At 37.4% G+C, this 20,934-nt stretch overlaps 1 protein-coding gene across 2 annotated transcripts in view; it reads right to left on the reverse strand.

The window, feature by feature from the left end:
• Nucleotides 1-2,351: 2,351 nt before the first annotated feature.
• Nucleotides 2,352-20,934, reverse strand: part of GYPA (glycophorin A (MNS blood group)) — a 32,997-nt gene continuing 14,414 nt past the window's right edge. Inside the window, exons 1-6 of one of the 2 annotated variants that reach the window (XM_078068210.1) lie at nucleotides 20,729-20,857; nucleotides 11,424-11,519; nucleotides 8,906-8,944; nucleotides 7,155-7,240; nucleotides 5,634-5,708; nucleotides 2,352-2,586 (exon numbers count right to left, since the gene is read on the reverse strand). In XM_078068210.1, coding sequence (XP_077924336.1) covers nucleotides 5,649-5,708; nucleotides 7,155-7,240; nucleotides 8,906-8,944; nucleotides 11,424-11,519; nucleotides 20,729-20,813 — 366 coding nt within the window. In that variant the 5' untranslated portion in view covers nucleotides 20,814-20,857 and the 3' untranslated portion in view covers nucleotides 2,352-2,586; nucleotides 5,634-5,648. Of the gene's footprint in view, nucleotides 2,587-5,633; nucleotides 5,709-7,154; nucleotides 7,241-8,905; nucleotides 8,945-11,423; nucleotides 11,520-20,728; nucleotides 20,858-20,934 lie in introns of those variants that run through there. The other variant, XM_036112696.2, reaches the window with a different exon arrangement.

Below are 20,934 nucleotides of genomic sequence, written 5' to 3' on the forward strand. Positions count from 1 at the left end.
AAAATTGATTCTCTTTCCATACCGTGCCAGATGAAGCCTTTATAGCACTATGAGTAATGCCATTTTAAATATTAAGAAAAGAGCATGTTTTGTGAAGCCTCACAGGAGCCACAAAAATGAATTAAAGCCCCTGCTCCCAAGGACTCACAGTTAAGTAGGGGATAGAATTCAGATCATAGTAAATACAGCACAAGATGCACACATGCTGTGAGGATTCAGACTCCATGTTTCCATCTAGAAGCTGAAACTGAGTTATCGGTCAGTCGCCAGCACACGTACTCCAGCTGAACAGAGCTGAGGGCGAAAGACGCTCATTACATAGATACCCACTGACGCAGGGATAAACCTGTGCGTGATACTGGGTAGAATTTTGTGTTGATTTTTGCTTGGATGACATTTGGCTCTTAGGAGTTTCTTATGAGAAATGTGCTGCATTTGATAAGACAAATACTTAGAATAAACCAGAAGGCTCTTGATCTATTACTGCATATTAATATACTAAGATACCCCTTCCACCATGTCATTCCTTGGCTCCCCATGTTCTTCCTTCACAAGTTCCTCACCTTTCTCCATTCATTTCCCTTCATGTAGACCCTCTGCTCACACTTACACAAACACACACCGAGGCCTGAAGGATCAAATTTTCTAAACAGCTTCACTCCCACCCCTGACTCTGGTCTCAATTTTAAGAAATTCAACATGAACCATTCATGTTGGCCTCCAAGGTGTGATTTCTTTACTATAGTCTTAGGCTGACTTAATTATAAAACTATAAAGACCATAAGGGTAATTTCTTCCTACAAACATTAAGTTCAAATGTGAAAAGTCCACAGGTAGAAGTACAGAGAAATTAACTGGAAAAGTTCCAGGAGGTTAATGTAATTCATACTTTAATTATTCTCTGAATTCTCTTGCTCTTGTTGAGAAGGGACAGCCACTCTGGTCTATTGCCTTTGATTTGTAAATTACTTTAGAGACAAGCTTAGTCTCCTGTTCTCTCTTGGCTCAACATTTTATTTTTATTGAAAAAATACATTTAAAATTGCCTTGGTGCTTGAGTAATTCACTTGATTAAATTAACCCAATAATACTGCTAAACTACTTTAAAAAATATGTAATAACAGAAATGTGCTATTCTTTCTTTATTATGTTATAATAAAACATACATTATAATAAAACATACATACATTACATCATTAGTTTTTGATGTAGTGTTCCATGATTCATTGTTTGCGTATAACACCCAGTGCTCCATTCAGCTATTCTTATTTTCAGTTAAATAGTCAATTTAACACAAGAACACTCTCAGAACAAACAAGTAGGTTAAGATTTAGATTTTTTAATTTATTTTAAAAAATTTAAGTTGCCGGGCCCAAATATGTACACAATATTATTTACTTAATTATCACACAATGAAAAGCCACACGGATTTTTAGTAATTTGGAAATAGACTATCACAGGAGAGTACTTCTCTGTTTTTATATTGCTATTTAAGTTTTACTATAAATGAGTGATAGCTGTATGGTTACAAAGCCTTCGTCTCATATCTAGAAATCTCTTTTGGATTATTTAGGCTAATTTTCAAAGATTTATTAAGGATAAAATAGGGCTGGATGGATTAAAGAATTCAATTGAGAATATAGAACAACCTATTAAAATATTCACCTGCTTGTCAAGTTTGCACGTCTTATTGCATTTATAGAGTTATTAAGTTTCATTATACTGCATTTAGAGAGTTATTAAGTTTGCAAGGAAAAGTCATTAATTCTTTTCTTTGTCAGGACACCATGACCTCTTACATAAATAACTCTGCCAGTGGACCACAATGCATCAGTCAGTGCCCTGAAAGAATTAACACTCGACCGTCAGAAAAATTCTTTTAAATAGGTCATTCATACATGTATGACATCTCACTTCTTAAAGTGGGAAAACCCTTTTGTGTTGATTTATGCATTAGAGGATGAATGTGTCATTTTATACATCTGTATCTATGTTATCTATAACGTATGTGTTTACGCATGCATATACGTAAGTCATCTCCAAGCACAAGCTTTGTGAGTGTGACTGAACTATCATCATCATCAGTGTCATACCCTATCTTGCAGTGGAAGGAAATGTTAGGATCTCAGGTCCCCTTAATATATTTAAAACAATGACAAGTCTCAGAAGTTTGGAATGAGAACTTAGATACCATCCAGACGTTACAAGCCTTTCATTTGACAGCACAATCATTGAACTACAATAAAATAGAATAAGTCATAAAGAACTGCAGGTGAAGCCAACTGGAGTTTGGGGATCAGAATTCTAAATCAATTGATTATAAAAATAATGCTAACACACAAAAGCAAGCATGAAAGGAAATAATTGTTCTTCATTTTGAAATGTTAATGAGTAGAGACATTTTCCATCATTGAGTCACTGGACTCATCATGATGAAATTTTCATCCTGAAGTTGTACTGCTTAGGAAGGTGTACAATATATTGGAGTATATAATTCACACATTCATTTTTCTTTTGACTGAAGTCTTGTGTCTTTGACTTCTTCCAAAATTTGGCTTGAGGAGCAGATTCTCATGAATTACTTTTCTGTGGAAAGATTATAGAGGGGGAAAAAAAAAGCAATAGTATGAGACATAGTTCTATTTAAGCACAATAGGAAATTAATACATAGAATACACTTTAGAATTCTACATTCTTACAGAGTTGTCCTTGAATATAATTATTAGGAAATGAAAGGAATTTTCTTTCAGATTAGCATTATTAGAGAATAATATGTAAAGAAAGAATTTCTTAGAAAATCTATTCTAAAAGCCTTAGATAAGGCACAAACATAATTACTCTGCTCCTAAGTTCTACAGAGATGAGAAGCTAACACAGAAATTGTATGGGGGCTGAATATAGTGAGAAGGCAGCAACTGATCAGTGAGTTGAATTACATATATGTCTCTGAACCTCAGGCAAATTCCCTCATCTATAATCTTCCTTGGGAATAATTTTGTTCCTTGGACATTAGCAAGGAGCAGTTTGTACAGCACCTCACTGCTAAATTCCTCTCTGATACCAGCACGTGGGAAAAGGGTGCTGGGTTTGTCTCTTTCATCAGATCTGACCCTCAACGTTTCCTAGCTAGAAAGTTGGATTTATGTTACTCCTGGAGAGTACACTAAAGGGATGAGAAGAGCTTTTGCTCTTGTGAAAATGGAGTGTTTTCCACAGTTTTCTTCCATTTGGGTATCACAGGAACTGTGTATCCCAAACATTTTCCTGTGAGAAATGCGTTATTGGAATCACCCACGGCCACCACAATGGACAGCTAACTCAGATCCACCTATTCTCACTTCCTATCAGGTATAAACTATGCGCAAGTTCAAGGGCATTAAAGTAATTCATACCCTAACATTTCCAGTTCTTGTTGAGATGACACGGTCCCTCTGTCTCTTACTGTCTTTGACTTGCACATTTCTTTTCAGCAGTATGCTACAAAAATAGGACTAGAGCATTTTTAAATACTTTATATATTTCCCAATATTTCCTGTGAGGTGGGATCGGATTTTATAAACCATTTCACTAACTTCCTAAGACACATTTAATAACTTCATGTGCACAAATATGGGGAAATGAAAAGAAGCCTGAAATTTGGTTCATCTGACTTTCCCGTCTTTCCACATATTTGAGGCATGAACTGGGAACAAAAGCATTCATCTTGCTAATATAGAAATGGACATAATTCCCTGGGGACAGCATAATCTGTCTTCTCCCATGCCTTTTGTCATGTCCTTCTGCCCGTAACTGCCTTGTCTTGCCCTAGGTAATGTTCATGGCTTTGGGTGGTAAGCGCTCCATTTTAGAAATAGCATCAAAACATATTTTTTTGAAATAATGCATAATGTAGATTAAGAAACACGTATTAGTTCCACCTGCAAGTCCTATAACAAGGTAGCCTTTAGTAAATGAACTGAATCTGGCACATGACTCCAAACTTTGTTAAGTATCAGCAGATTGGGTTTTACTAACCTTTTTCCCTGAGAACTTTGTATATGCCATTTACTCTACAGAGCATGACCTTCCTGGGATTAAGTAATTATGTAACAATCATGATTAAGCTTCAAGAACAATCCACAAGATAACTTGATGAGGCAAGTCCTGCCTATAGGTTATGTAGCTGGAGTGAATCTTTAAAACTTTCTTTCCTCACTCCAAAGTCTAGGAAACCCAGCAAGTCCTTTGAAGATAAGTGCTTAGTCCCAGGTTAAAACTAGAATCCAAAAATGTACAGGTCTTCAGTTCTATCATGATTTTTAAAAAAGATTTTATTTATTTATTTGAGAGAGAGAGAAAGAGAGCCGGGGGAGGGCAGAGGAAGAGGGAGAGAGAGGATCTCCAAAAGGCTTCCCTCTGAGTGCAGAGCACAGGCAGGGTTGGATCCCAAGACCCTGATCGTGACCTGAGCCGAAACCAAGAGTCAGATGCTCAACTGATTGAGCCACCCAGGCGCCCCTGTCATTATTTTTTTTTGTAATTATGGAAAAACCCTAGTCAATTTTGTAGGCGGAGTTAGGTCCTTTTTACTTGAGCCTTAGAGCCCATCCTAGAGATTCGTTCTTGGTGGACATCTCCCGAGATAGATATCACTTGGGCTTATGCTTCAGGTGACATCTAATAGGAACTATATGCTCAATTATCGAGGTTATACAAGGGGCCATAATGAATGAAATAAATGAAATTGGCTTGGTATTTAAGCCAATAGCTGAGGCAGCAACCACTACTCAGCTCTTAAGAATTCCTCTCATGCTGGTACAGAGGCTCCAGAGTTATTAGAGTTTACATTTCTTTCTCTAAGGGAGTACTAATATTTGGGTGTTTTTTAACATAAAAATCTCCTATTTTTTTAAGTTGGCAATGAATGCTCTTTTTAAAAACCACTCTGTAGGCTAATACTGTTCTTTGTGAACAAAATTCACCTGCAGTTTTCCATGTGTTGTATATCTACTTAACACACGCAGGTGGAAATGAAAACAGGGGACCCAATGACTGGCCAGTTGTGCAGAGGAGGTCATTTGGGTGTGGAGCCTGCATTACTTATTAGAGCTAACAGGCATGAGCACTTACTATGGCCAAGAACTGTTCTAAATGCTTTACTTGTTGTAGCTCATTTAATGAAACTCCATGAGGTCAACATTATCATTATGTCCATATTAAATTATCTCCACATTAACTATCATTATCTCCATAGTAGGAGCTTGCTCACAGTTACACAGCTAGTAAGTGTTGGAGTATAGATTCAAATTCAGGTCTGGCTGTAGATCAGGGGTTATTAAACTATATCCACTGTAGGGTCTCCTATACACAACTTTGCAGTTTGGAAAATACGAAGTATACAAAAGAACTTAACTTTTGCTTTTACTTATAGTATTTGTTTTACTTTTTTTTTTAAAAGACTCTTTCTGCCTAAGGGATAATTTCACTATGCTGAAGACAAATGTTCACATAAAAAAAAAATCTTACAGAGGTAGCATTGATGAAATAGAATATAAATGAATCCTAATTGGGCATACCCCTCCCAACTCAGAAAGAAGTAACTAATTTATTTCCCTCCAAAAAAGGCAAAAGGCATTAAGAATATTAGCACCAACCTGGATTCCTTGTTTCTACAAAACTTCAGAGTCTGCATCTTCTGGGGATGAAGATTGGACAGGAAATGAACTTTTCTATGGATAAAAACCAGACAAATATTAATGCCACAATTTTAGAAACTTAAGACCTTATAAAGAAAAATGCCTCAAGTTCAAAACTTTTTTTGTGTGTTTTGGCTAACGTTCGTTTTCTTTTGATTAAGATGTGCTTTGTAGAAGTTACTTTCAGAAAAATTCACAATTTCATAGATATTTACAAACTTTGATTTCAACTTGTATTTATCTTTTGAAATAGTATTTGATATTTCCATAGGTGAATTAACCCCAGACATTGACTTTCATATTTCCCTGTTGTAATGAAAAGCTAAAATGGAAAGGGTTAAAAAAAAAAAGAGGTAAGGTCTCTTAGCCTATTGATCATGACCCAGTTTTTCTATATACAAATAGAAGATTTTCTCTGAATTTTGCCAACTAAGTATCTTATTGACTTTTCTAGATTTTAGATCATCAGCCAAGAGAGACGACAACTCATTTTGACATATCCGCTCAATCACAAGGAGATGATTTTCCCCCAGTGTTTATACAGTGGACCAGAGAACTCATCACCTTACATTCAAGTCTTTACAACATCCCTCATATCACAACAAGCACTCTCAATGACTTTTATTAAGAAGTATTCTTTAGAGAAGATACATTTACATGGAGTGATGATAATCAATCATAGGTTTAGATCATTATAGAAGTCACCTACTAGAAGTTGTTGTTATACCCCTGTCATTGCAAAGTTGTTACCCCTCTAAATAAGCCTTTTTAAAAGAATATATATAGTGGTTATAGTGTGGAGATCACAAAGAGAGATCAAGAACAGAGGATGAACGAGAACTCAACTGTACCATTCTTTGGTGACCAGATACTTAATGATCTAGGATTACATTCTAATTATGGCATCAGAACACACACACAAATGTTGTATCTTAAACATCTTAGATATAAAGTTATAGTAAAGGTTATGTGCTTTGGAATGCTGTGTCATACGGATTTAAAGTTAGCTTTAGTGATGAAAAAAATCACTAAACACATGGAAAACACATGGGTGGGGTTTGAAAAATTTGTATCAGGAAATATGAGACTAAAAAACAGTAAAAATTTTAAACATATGTAAATATATCATGTTATTTTAAATATTTTGCACACAAGTTAAAGTACATACTATATTTAGAAATTTGATTGTTTCATCTATAACCATCAAACTATATTAAATTAAGTGAGACAAAAACTTTGGAAAATCTTTCATTGGAAAATGGGGAAGAGTTTTATATTTCGGGTTCCTTTATAGCGCAAATGCAAAAAAACCAAAAAAACAAAAAACATTCCACTAGAATAACCCAGTGACTTTTATGTGTCCAGTTGAAAAAGATGGGAGTTTTATGCAGTTTTGTTTCTCTTTGAGTTTAACTGAACTCAGAGGAATAGAGTTGTTCACACCAGCACTTACAGCAAAATTAAAAACTGAATTCTCACCTTTGTCAGTTGGCCAATACAGAAGGCAAATGAGAGGATAGTTATAATGATACCAAGCATTACTGCGTAAATAATCCCTATTATCGCTATGGGAGAAAAAGAGAACAGAAAATTACAAAAGTATGAGATAAGCTACCTCATATCAACTAAAAAATAAAACAGATAAAATCAGAGTAATATCACTTTGCCTTTCTATAGAAAATCCATTAATATGCTTTTATGTATATTATATATTTTAAAAAATTAGGTTTTTCACAGTAACCATGTGGGAGACTGGAACTTTGAGCACTAACATCTTTGTCCAAGGTCACACATCTAATGACAACCAAGGCTTCAGAGTTCCAACTCACTCCCATTGTTCTTTACAGGACCCCACAAGCATAATTATGGAGAAGAGCCATGTGGACATTCTACCTCGATATGGAAAAAACCACAAACTCATAGTTTCAAAGTTATGAGAGAAAATAATGTCTTGATGTACAAAAGGGTATTGGGCAGATCATTGAATCAGCAGTTTTGGAGGAAATAAACTCAATATAATATACACTAATATGATATAAAATGTGTACACCAATTAATATAATTCTAATGTAAGATACAAAATACACTACACTGGAAATATACTAAAAATATTTCTCAAATCTTTTACATGTTGAGAATGAAACAAAATTTAAGTTAGAGGTAGTCTTGCCTATTCATCCATATTTGTTGTGCTTTCAAATGAAGTAAATAGAACTGAAGGCAAGACATACAAGTAAAATGGCATATTTATTTGGTTAATTTATATTTAAAAGACTTATTATTGATTTTTTAAAAAGTAAAAGTAGTTTTTCCTGTCACTGGTATTGCCCAGCCTTCCTGTCCATGTAGCTTTAACTCATGAGCTAGTGACTCGATTCTACAATCCATTTTTCTTATGTGAAGAATGGACGTAGGCCAAGTGTGAAGGGAGGCTTAGAAAGGCGGAATAGTAAATGAGCACATAAATCAACCAGATCCAGATCCACAGCAGCACCTAAGAAGTGGGGATGGCAGTCCTCCAGTCAGAGAGGGTTGGGAGGATAACCCTAAAGTAGTAGCATAGGGCCCCAAACAAATCAGGCTTGAGATATAAATGGTCTATATTTATTCCTGATATGTGCCAAGTAATCAGATGATTTTAAGCTCCTTGCTTTCTTTACAAGTAGGAAACAAGGAAGTTCAATTGTTTTATAAGCTTCTACGAGACTTCTCTCAAGTACCCATGGTTGGTTAGAAAGCTAAAAAATCTAAATTAAAAGAAAAATTATCAAATTATGTACTGCTAGTTCCAAAATATTTAAGAAAATAAGAAATGCACATTTTAATTTTAAAAAGAACATATTTTCTTTGCCTTTACAATTTCATGCCATGAAAGTTAATAATATACCCTCTTCTGTTTTAAAACCTGATACTTCTTGGGATGCCTCGGTGGCTCAGTCAGTTAGGCCTCTGACTCTTGGTTCTGGTTCAGGTCATGATCTCGGGGTCATCAGATGGAGCCCCACATTGGGCTCTGTGGTTAACATGGAGTCTGCTTGAGATTTTTTCGTTCTTCCTCTCCCTCCCCATCTGCTCCTCCCCACTCTCTCTCTTTCTCAAACAAATAAATAAAATCCTTAAAGAAATTAAAAAGATAAAAATTGATGCTTCTTATTTTCTTAGGCATTTGGAACTAGCAATGTGTCATTTAAGATGAAATTATTGTGATTCTATGTCAAGTATTAACATACCTGGTTCAGAGAAAGTGTGGTCAATTTGTTGCCTTGCTCCTAAAAACACAAAATTTCAAAATAAAGTCAGAATACATAGGGTGTATCTTTAAAGTTCCATTTTGGAATTACATTACTTAGTGAGTTTCTTTTTATTAACTGTGTTTGGGAAGCTATTGTTCAATTTTAAATAGTTAGCTAGTAAAACTTCTGAGGCAATGTGTCAATTTTAACATTAGTAATTCCACTATCTACTTTCAACTACCCAACAGGTATTCATGGGTCAGACTTTAGCAAACCATCTCCTTAAATGAAGGAAAGGGTATGAGAAAGTACTGGAAGAACCACTTATTGACTTGTACAAGAAGCAGTGCATTTAAAAATATATGTAAAATTGCGGAGAAGAAGGGCGACCCAATGAGCCATCACCCCACGTAAACTTCAGTCCAAACCCGAGAGAGGTCATGTTGGTACCAACTTTCTAGCTTTACACCACAGCCGCCATCTGAATCCAAATCCTTATTGTGTCTCATCTGAGCTTTTGACCACTGTTGCACTGGATTCCGCATCTGCAGAAGTTTCTGGTTTGTTGCCTCAATGCACCTGAAGGCACCACTAGCGTTCACCTGATTATGTTTCTTTCTCTGCAGTCACCAGTGCTATTTTATGTCATGAAGTAGTAAGACTACTACAGCCTTACAGTTTTCTTGAATTTAGTTATTACAAATAACATATGTTACCGTATGGTATCATGTAGTCAGGGACTTGGTTATATTGGGTCATTCTTTAGAGGTTATGTTTAAAGGTTAATGGGGGCTTGTCTTCTCTTTCTTCATGGCAGTTGATAGTTGTGGTTAGTGTATGAGCTCTGGAACAAAGCAGGTGGGGTTTCAGTCACAGAATCTCTCTTACTAGTTATGTGGCCTTGGACAAGTTCCTTAATTGCTCTGTGCTTTAGTAATTTCTTAGGCAAAGGAAGATTGTAATACCTATCTCTTTGGCTTCCTGTGAGGATGAAATTAGGTAATGCATGAAAACACTTACAATGCCGCACCATGCTAGCCATTATTTCTAGGATTCAGGGCACGTAGCACTGGGTGTCTATATTTGACCTTTAAATGCTTTCCGGTTAGACACCATCCTGTTGGCTTCACATTGAAGTCACTTTGAAAATTAGATTGTTTCATGGAACCTAGAAGCCTAATAATTAGTTCCCAGCCTTAGCCTAATTTTCCTCCCCTGGTCTCTGTTCTTAAAATCTGCTGCTTCCATTTATCCCAGTGCATTTTCTCCGTGTTTCTGTTAGGTAATGATCCTGCAGCTACTCTAAGTATTTGCTGAGCCTTTTTAAAAAAAATCTGGAGTATCCTGCCTAAACCCCACCTACAAGAGATAATTTCCCTTTCTACTTTCAGCCAGCTCTTGTGAAGTCATCTTTTTCTGAGAAAAATAGCCAGGGACAGCGAATAAGACCTGACCGCCCTTCTCTCATGCCCAGCGTGGCTTAAGAGTTCTCATTTACTAGGCAGTTACGATATGTCAGGCTCAGGGTGAAGCAATTTCTTATTTGATCTCTAGAGAAATATTGTAAGATGAGAACTATGGGCCCATTTGAAAATGAAGGGGACAGAAACCCCCTGGGGACCTCACTCAGGGTCAGCAGGTGGGACAGCTGACCCTGCATGGTTTGACCCCAGCCCTCCTCACCACTGCACGATGGGTCCCTTCCATCTGGCCCACCATTTCATGGTCACAGTCAGCACTTATGCGCTCTGCTAGATTGTTTTAATTTCTTTAGCCCACAGTATTATTTCTGCGTGATATTCCAGAAGTGAGAATTCCTCTGGAGTAGGGATTGCGTCTACTTGGCGCTGTTTCTCAGTGTCGGTCACAGTTTTGCCACAGTGATGGGTCCAGTTGAATAGAATTGCATCATAACAATGAAGTCCAAAGCAACTATTTTAAAACATGAACAAACCCTGTTTTTTTTGTTTCTCTCTTTTTTCTTTGTTTGTTTCTTAAATTCCACGTAGGAGCGAAATCATACGGTATTTGTTTTTCTCTGACTTATTTCACTTAGCATTATACCCTGTAGATCCATCCATGTTGTTGCAAATGGCAAGATTTCATTCCTTTTTATAGCTGAGTAACATTCCATTGTGTATATGTACCACATCTTCCTAATCCATGCATCTATGGATGGACACTTGGGCAGTTTCCGTATCTTGGCTACTGTAAATAATGCTGCAGTAAACGTAGGGATGCATATATATTTTCCAATTAGTGTTTTCATTTTCTCCTGGTAAATATTCAGTAGTGGAACTATTGGGTCATATGGTATTTCTATTTTTAGTTTTTGTAGGAAACGCCATACTGTTTTTCACAGTGGCTGCACCAGCTTGCATTTCTACCAATAGTGAAATAATTGAAGGGCATTAAGAGTACATCTCCTGTGATCATATTATTGTACACCTGAAACTAATACCATACTGTATATTAACTATACTTGAATTACAAAAAATTTAAAAAATGAACAAACTTTGTCCCCTGTCTGGGAGTTGTTGGTGTGTAGTAGCCAAAGTGTCTTGTCCTGCACCAGGAGTGGTGAGTGATGATTTCTCTGTGGAAACTAAACCTGTAGAAAACAGAAATTGAGAAAAAGATCAGCAATGAGGTCACTGAGTGGACTCTAGAGCATATCATAAAATGCAAATTTATCCCACGTCCCTCCCTGTGGCAGCTCCAGAATTTCTACATAGCAGGGGCTTACAGATGAGGAAAGTATATCTTCATTTCCTCATGTGTAAAATGATAAAATCTGCCTCAAAATGTCATTGTAAGGACTAAATAGTTTTGTGCATGTGTGTACGTGTACACACCCACATTAGTAGAGTACTTGGCACATAATGAGCATGACATACATGTTGGTTATAATTTTTAACATTCTTATAAAGGGAAGAGAGACTGGAAGCTGCTTTTGCATGGCATTTTCCATAACGTTGGGAAATTGTCGATGTTAAAGAAAGGGAGAGGCTCATGATGACGACATAGGATGAAAGTTCTGCCCCATGCCTTCCTGTCTCTACCTCCTTGGTACAATTCTACTTCGCTGGTAAAAATTAAAACCAAGACATGACTAAATTCAATTTTCTTCTGGCTTGATAGAGGGCCAATTCAATTCTAAGGTTCCCCACCCATACTTCTTTTGTCTCTTTCTAAAGTAGCATTTCAGAATTTTAATAGAATTGTAGGAAATGCTGGCTCCAGTCTAAGATTACTGGCTGAGGACCCACATAACCAAGTGATGCAATGAATTCTAGGTTATTCTTTAGAATAAAAACATATAAGCACACAGACATGAATACAAGGTATGTATTCTCACATATCCTTTTAAAATCTCATTAAATATTATAAATTGATTTTTATAATTAAATAATTATACTTATATTTTAAAATTTTATAAATATAAAATTTATAAATTATTATATAAGGTTTTTATAAATTAAATGGGATTTTTTTTTTACAAAAGTAATCTAGGGTCGTCTGGACAGCTCAGTCGGTTAAGTATCTGCCTTTGCTCAGGTCACGATCCCAGGGTCCTGGAATCAAGCCTGCGTTGGGCTCCCTGCTCAGCAGGGAGTCTGTTTCTCCCTCTTTACCCCTTCCCCCCTCCCCTTGCTCATGGTCTCTTGATCTCTCTTTCTCTCTCAAATAAATAGTAAGATCTTTTTTTAAAAAAGTAATCTAGATTCAATGAAGAAAAGTTGGGAAATATAAGAAAGCACCAAAAACAATATAAAAGTCATCTATTATCAAACCACCCAGAGAAGGACACTTTAAACATTTTGGTGTATAGCCATCTGAAATTTAGCTATTGCATCTAAATATAGGATCATTGTGTTTAAGTATGTATAAATATGTAAATAGTGTTTAAAATATATATACTACAGACATGTACCCTATGTTGTTGAATAATCTTCTATGACAAGATGTTTAATGGCTATATAGTATTCCATTGTATGAATGTATCATAGTTTAATTATCAATCTCTGACTTTGAGCATTTATGTTATTTTTATGCTTCTGAGAGTTATAAAACACTCTTAGATAACCATCAGCATACTAAACTCCATGCATTTATCTCTGCTCGTCGCTTTGAGACACTCTAGTGAGGGAAATGGTGCCCAGGTATGATGAAGATGGGGTGGAAGGGCACCTGCAGACATTCCCCAGAGAGACTGTCACCTTGGCTCCTCGACTAAATGCTCAAGGTTTCCTGGAGAATCCACACAGAATTGAAAAATGTCTTTGACATTTCTGGTCAGTCTATTCAAGGACCAAGTACTAAGACCTGCCTCTTTCTACCAGCTGCCAATGAATCCTTACCCCCAAATTGTGCAGGCAGGGTTCATCATCCCTTAACTGTCTGCAATGTTTTCTCCTCTTTTATAAATTCAATTTTCATCTTGTTCCTCGACTTGGTTCTACCACCTGATTCATCACATGTATTTAAACAATTGCTACACAAATGAGCTAAATAGCATGGTAAATAACATATATCTCTAAGTTAATCTTTTTTTTTTTAAGATTTTATTTATTTATTTGACAGAAAGAGAGAGAGGACACAAGCAGGAAGGACTGGGAGAGGGAGAAGTAGGCTTCCCGCCGAGCAGGGAGCCCGATGCGGGACTTGATCCCAGGATCCTGGGATCATGACCTGAGCCGAAAGCAGACACTTAACAACTGAGTCACCCAGGCACACCTCTAAGTTCATCTTCGACACTCAAGTGTGATGATTTAAAAGATAATGTAAGAAGAAATACCTGATGATAGCAATACCTGATGATAGGAATTTTAAGTTTCAGTATACATTGAAATCAAAATTATGGAAAGGAATATTTTTATTAGGAATCAATGAAACTACATAAAAATATAAAAAAGGATAACTAATGAACTAAAATTATCTATATCTCTTAGTTAATGTTACATCTCCTTTACACCTTTCAGTTCAGCATAATTATTTACAGGTAGGGCATACATTTATAATCACTTTAGGACACCAAATGGGTTCTTTTGAGACCTAAAACTTGTTTCCAGGGCTGCTAGTTCCCAGGGCTAGCTCATTTTGAATCCCCTCAGCATTAGAACAGTGTTTTGCTCATAATAGGTATTCAGTGAAATACTAATAGTTATAAATTTTTAGCTAATTTCTTATAGAGAAACAACCAGGTGAGTTTGCAGATTGCATCTAAAATGAACGTAACAGTGAATTAAACAAGCCGTATGGCAAAGTGGCATCCACAGAATGAGGACAAGCATATTTGAAAAACATGCATTCACAGAAGACCAACAAAATATTTTCAACATTTCAATAACAAGCACATACTTTTAAGACCAAAAAAAATCTAAAACTGAAAAACAAAACAATCCACACCAAAGTTTTTAAGAGTTAAAAGAGTTAAAATGTTAAAAATTTAACCAAAGCCATTGAGGAGTTTTGACTGTGAACACAAATATGCCCTACTCCAGGCTTCCTAACTCTTCCGCAGGACATCAAGGACCGCCTGAGTGGGGATTTGCAGGGGTCAGAGAGGGAGGTGCTCAGTCTATGGGTGGGTGCCCTCTCCTCTTTGTGAACACCTATAAGACCCTGCATGACCCAGCCCCCCACCTGTCTCCCCATCTCATTGCTTGCCCCTCAACCTTCTCTCTCCAGGCTCCAGCCATGCCAGACACATTTTGATTCCTCAAATGCACCATACTCTTAACCATGCCCATACCTTTGTGCCTCCTCTTCCCTCTGCCTGATGTATCCCTTCCCACCCCCATCTGGCCTAGCTGTCTGCCTTTCAGGTCTCAGTTCAATACCATTTCCTTTTGAAGATCCTTTCTTATCTCCCCTACTTGGACCACAAACTCCACCAAGTCCCAGGGCTTGGCATGGTGTGGTAAAGGCTCAATGAAATCTTATGATTGACTGTTTGTAATCCAGATATGTCTTCCAAGGGCCCCAGTGGTTCCTGGGAACCTTGGGTATTCATTCATTTATTCATTAGTTCACAAAATTGTTTTAGCATGCCTACTTTGTGCTATGTACAAAGAATACAATAACTAACTAACTAACTAACTCATGGTCTTCCCATCAAGGAAATTCCAGCCTAGTAAAGAGACACAACGATTTGATCTAAATCTCATAATGTGTTTTAGGTGGTGGTGAAGTGCGGCACGAAGGAGGCTGTGGTCAATTCTATGGGGAGGAGGAGGAGGTGGAAAGAACTCGGGGAGGTGTTTTTGGAACTCATTTTGCAAGAACTCTCGGATTTCGCCTGTGCGGATATTTAGGTACTGAGTCAGCAGTGCCAGCCGTGCCCTGGAGTTTGACACATTGCTGAGGGATCTGCAAGCATCTTCGGGGTTACAGTGCAACATGGGAACAGAAGAACGCCGCGAGCAAACAAGGGAAACAGATGAAGAGGTTAGCAGAGCGCAGGGGCACCGCGTGTTGCTGGCCCTGGTAGGGAATACGGACTGTATCCTTAAAACAGTGGAGAGACAATAAAGGGCTTGAGGCCAAATTTTCATTTCGGGGAGATCACTGTGAATAGTAGGTTGGAGGATGTGGGGGAAAAGAGCTTGCCCAGAACTCATCCCAAGAGGACTCTGCCTCGTGTTCAGTAGTGGCCAAGATAAGCAGGCCCTTTGTAACCAGCCATCCCTCCTCACAGAGGGTCCTTATCACTACTTGGCCTTGCTTTTGGCGGAGAAGACCTATAGTCTGAGGGCTTACTGGCATAGAAAATGACAGCATGTTGTAAAAAAAAAAATATGGCAAAGACCCAACAATCGGATCTAACATCTCTTAAAACAGGTACTTTAGTGCTTTGAATTTTAAACAAATGAATAAGCAAAGTATATATAACCCTTTTTTTTTTTTGGTATTGAAATGAGAAGATGCTTAGGGAGACAGACCTCATTAAAGTAAGTTTTGAACTTTATCAAAACCATTTTCAGTCTCTAGCAAATAGATGTCTTTCTTCTCCAACAGCTATTTCTCAGAGGAAATGAGCATTTAGTGGAAATTTTGTTCGGAAGAAGTAGAGGCTGAAGACCAAGGTTCTAAACTGTAGTCAGAACTCAGGAATATCTAACATTGAAGGCAACATATTGTTTAGAGAAAAAAAGTCCTTGAGGTAATTTCCAAAAATTACATATACCTGATTCAAGTCCCAACTGAGAATGTTGCATTCTACTACATAAAAACTGATTGGTGGTCAAATTGATTTGAGGTTGAAATTTTCCATTTATGTTCTTAGAAATGCCTGCTTTAGTTCTCCAGATTTAGCTGCTTTGATGCAATTTCTTATTATAGTCACCTAAAGTCACCAACACAGTAAGTAAATAAATACAGTAAATAAATGCCCTAAGAGCAACTTGATAAAAAATGTTTTTAAACATCATTTCCTCAACAATCAAATATCTGGAACTGATCTATAAAAGGATCTTTGTCATAGTCTTCCTTCCATTTTCAGGAAAAAAAAAATCTTGTACTTCAGTAGTAGTTAATACCCATGCTTGCTCAGCAGTATTTCTTACTGAAATGCACAGTTTACAAAAAAATGTCAGCTTGAAGGATCAATAATTTTGCTCACTCACATAAGCTTTTCTATTTTCTAGCACTTAGTTAAATTTTAAAGAACTTCCTGGTTATTCTAAGATAGATTCACATGGGACAATTTGAAGAATTTTATCAATCACTTCAAATTAAATATACTAGGCTCTGGTTGAAAAATGTCATCTAGGAGAAATGAAAGAAGTATCTCTTTGTACATTCTCACGTGCTTAAGCTACTTTCAAAATTCAAGGTAAGGAAACTAAAATCCCACAACACGTACCCCTAACAACCACCAGGAATGTTTTGATGCTTACATTTGGCAGCAATAGCCCTCAAGTGTGTGTGGTTCTCCCACATTCCTTGGGCCCTAATCAGCTAACGGACATCTGTGGACATATGCAGTTACACAAAGGTGCAAAATTTCTGTGAATAAGGGGATTTTAAGCAGGGCTTTTTACAATAGAATCTTCAGTTGGGTTGACTAGGTCAAAAGCATCCAAGCAAATTTGTAACCATTAAACAGCATACATGGTTTGCCTACACCTCTTAGGGACAGGGTTATGAGAAACATCTCTCTCTTTTTTTCCCCCCTAGATTTCTGTAGCTAAATGAGCTTTCAACAAATCCGATTGCATCGATCGCAAATTAAAGGTCAATTTAAATATTGTCCTCTTTAATTCAGAATGTACTTTTATACTTTAGATTACAAAGTCTCTTGGAACATCTAATCCAACTTCCTTACTTTACAGATAAGAAATTTGATATCATAAAAATTAACTGATAAGGTCAGTTTAACACAGCTGGTAAGGAACAGAACCAAGACCTAATTCTGCTGATTTCCAATAATATTTCCATTTCTAGGTCTGTGCCTGGTTGAAATCTTGCCAGCAAGATTTCTTAGATATTTAGCGTATTAGTTGGTGAACATCAGGGTGCATTGAACACACACAAAAAGACAAATTCCTTGCGATTCTGGGGTCCTAAGGGCTAGGAGTTTTAAAATAGTCATATATTCTTCATTTTGATTTTTTCACACCAATTTCTTGTACTAATTACATTATATCTCTTAGCCCTCAGTATCTTCTTGCTATAGCTATGAAGAGAAACCGTTTTCTGTTCTAGTAATATTGACATGAGGGTCATTTTTTTTAAATCTGTTCACTTCTTCTAGGAAGAACACATCCAGACTATACCCGAAAAATTCCAGTTCTCTAGGAGAAACATATATAGCTTGAGGCATTACAGAAGATGTGTCGGCCTCTGGCTACCCAACACTGCACATTTCCTTAGTTGCTCTGAAATGTGTACTCTGAAGTTCTTACCCCATGTCTACTTACAATGACTCACCGTCTGAACCTTGAAGGATGGGAAGAATTTTAGGTAGAAATATGGAAGAGGGGAATTCAGGTCAAGAAATAATGTGAGCTAAAATGCGAAGACAGAAGAGTTGCAATGTGCATTCATGTGGAGACCAGGGGGTAGCCAGCAGGCCAAGGCTGGTAAACCTCTCAGACTGACAAGAGTTTAAAGTTCAAGTGGCAAATTAGTGCAAAAGAAAATACAAGAGTAGCTGCAGCAAGGCCTCAAACTTCTTGTTTAAAATTTTGTTTCAGTCGCCAGACACTGAAATGGCATTTGCTATGGTACTTCTTACAAAGTACATTACAGGAACTGGAACTGAATCCCATAATTTTAGGTTTGGGAAGGGTGTAAGGAATGAATGAATATATACCATCCAGAATATTAAAGATTCCAAATTTTCATGATTGTATCATCTCACACATAGTATCTGAATTTTTCCTGAACATTAACCTCTTTTGTCTCTTATCCTCAGTGCTCTGACCTCACAGTTGCTCACTAAAACTCTACCAGCCTGAGACGTCCATGTGTTGAGGCAGGGAACATGAGAAGGCCCCTGTCACTGTTCCCAGTGCACCAAAAAGGTGGGGCGACTTGTGGGCCCACGACACGTTAGGGATACAATGGGAAATAGAGGTCCAGTCTCCTGACACTCTCTTCTATGCTCTACCCACCAAATCACACGGCTTTCCCAAACAGTTGACATTTCTAACATGAAATGTTATAAGAAAGAATAATAATAAAGTGCAATGTTGGACAAATACCCTATCTATAATCTTGCTTAATGCGCAAACTTCCAGTAGTGAGCTCCTGTCTCGATGTGATAAGGCCAGCTCTTGCAGCTGCTGGTTTGGGTTTGGTTCCCTCCTGACTTGCAGTTGATAGAAGTCTTATCTCGCAAAAGCAAACTCTTACAAGAACACACCCTACATATGAAATGCCTTAAGTAGTTTCCAAGTCAGAAAACTAACTTTTCTAAGTGCTATAGTTTTTTGTCTTTTTGTTTTTTTGGTTTTTTTTGACATTGTGATGACCATGAAAATTGATTGATAAATTTATCTGTGGAAGTTTTACACAGCTAATTTGTGATCAGACAGAGAAAAGAACTCACATCTCCTCACTTCCAACTCAGTGTCTTTTTGGCCATACCCTCTTGTTTTATACAGAATGAATATATAAATGGGGATCTTGCCTGCTCCAAAAAGATGTTTGGAGGACACTATTGCTGTGAAGCAGTATTTTAAAGGAAATATTCAGTTTTGCTCTTGAACCACAGGATTGACAAACTCAATCCGGGTCGAGTTTGTAATAATATAGTCAGATGTCCATCCTATCTGTTGTCATTGATTTTTCTTTTCTGGAAGGATTTTAGGAAGCCAAAATAGCCAATTACAATTTAGAAAAATTGAGCTTCTTAAAGAATGTGATGACATTTGAGCCTAGTGTTTTGAATAGCCCTCAATATTTTGTTTGAACTGTCTGGTCAAGAGCTCTTAAAGAAAGGAGCAGCCTGTTAACTGGTGAATTTCATGAGCGAGGTGTCCAATGCAATGGCCCAGTTTCTGCTTATCTACAGAGTGGCATGCTCTGGCAGCGCCCATGCAGCCAAGTGGTCAGACTTCTGCCTTCCTTAACTTGATGGAATAACAGCTCCTCATTGAGTCCTCATTGTGGACTAGGATGACAACAGCTTCCCTCGAGGAACCTTGAACGTGATAGCTTGATTCTGGACTGTCCAGCCGCTGGCCATCCTCATCGTCCCAAATCATTGTTGAGGCAGCAGGGATAGAGAGAAAAATCAGCCTATTATCTCAGCCACTGCACTTTCTTCAGCCCAGACAGAAAGAAAGCAAGGGGTATTTGTCTCCACTATCCCAGTGAGAAAGGAGGTCAGAGTTCTAGTCCTGACTTTGCCACTAACTGGTTGAGGATCTGAATAGGTCACTGAATTTATCTGGGTGAAAGTTTCTTGCTTCTAATATGAGAGTAATGGAACAGATATAGCCTGAGGAACTTCACTAGTCCCAAATCATGGACATTTATATGGCTGAGATAATAATATTCGTATTTAACACGTTGCCTATTCACTACATTCTGGGTATCCTCTCCTGCCATCTTCAAGACAATTACCTGAGTGCATAATATTATATATTAATCATTATTTGTAGAGAAAAATAAAGATCAGAAACATTGCCTAACTTGCCTAAGATATTCAGTTGATAAATGGCAGAGCTGGGTTTTGAATTCAGATCTAGTTGACTGCAGAATTGTCTCTGAAGGTCTACCATGATCTACGCAGAATAAAAAGAATGAGAGCAGCAAGTAAGTAGCTTCCAGACATTAAATTCTCAACAAATTTATGCAACAACTCTCAAGCAAGCCTTCACTTATGGCAAATCAGGGCTAACTGAAAAGATACAAAAATAATAATTCACCTTGTGCATTACCTGAGATGGCAGGGGTGTACCTCTACCATGGAAGTGTAGGGTGCATAGAATGGATGTAGCCACGTTATGGAAAGACAGATGTTACTGGTTAGTAACAACTTGTTAGCTGAAATTTCACTTTTTTGAGCCAAGCTTCTTCCAATCCAGTTACTACTGCCTACTCCAAATCCTCAGAACCAGAGAGGATTTCACATACTTTAGGTGTGCCAGCTTTATTTAAGACATTGACATTTTGGTAGCTGAACTCCCTGCACACATTAGGTTTGAGCTTAAAGAAGTTAGGCAGGATGTGAAAAATTCTAAAAGTGAAAATTTTATCCCAAAGTTCTCACACCACTGATACTTTCTGCCACCGGTTGAACAACGACAAACAGCAATAATAGAAACTAGATCAGTATTCTCAATCCTGACTGCATATTGGAATCACCTGGGGTACTCAGGCCTGAGATTCCAGTGTGTTGCCAGCAGTGAGAGCCGTTGCTCCAGACTAAATTCACACGTAGAAACTTCATTTTCCTGGGTTTTGAGATCTATTCTTGTATTTCCTAAGGTTCTTACATCACCCTTATCTAGAGCCTGAGCAAATTCAGAAAACAATTGGATATTAGCCTGAGTTGCTTGAGAAATAATAAC

The sequence above is a fragment of the Halichoerus grypus genome, chromosome 3 (assembly GCF_964656455.1).
Source record: "Halichoerus grypus chromosome 3, mHalGry1.hap1.1, whole genome shotgun sequence".
Classification (NCBI taxonomy): domain Eukaryota; kingdom Metazoa; phylum Chordata; class Mammalia; order Carnivora; family Phocidae; genus Halichoerus; species Halichoerus grypus.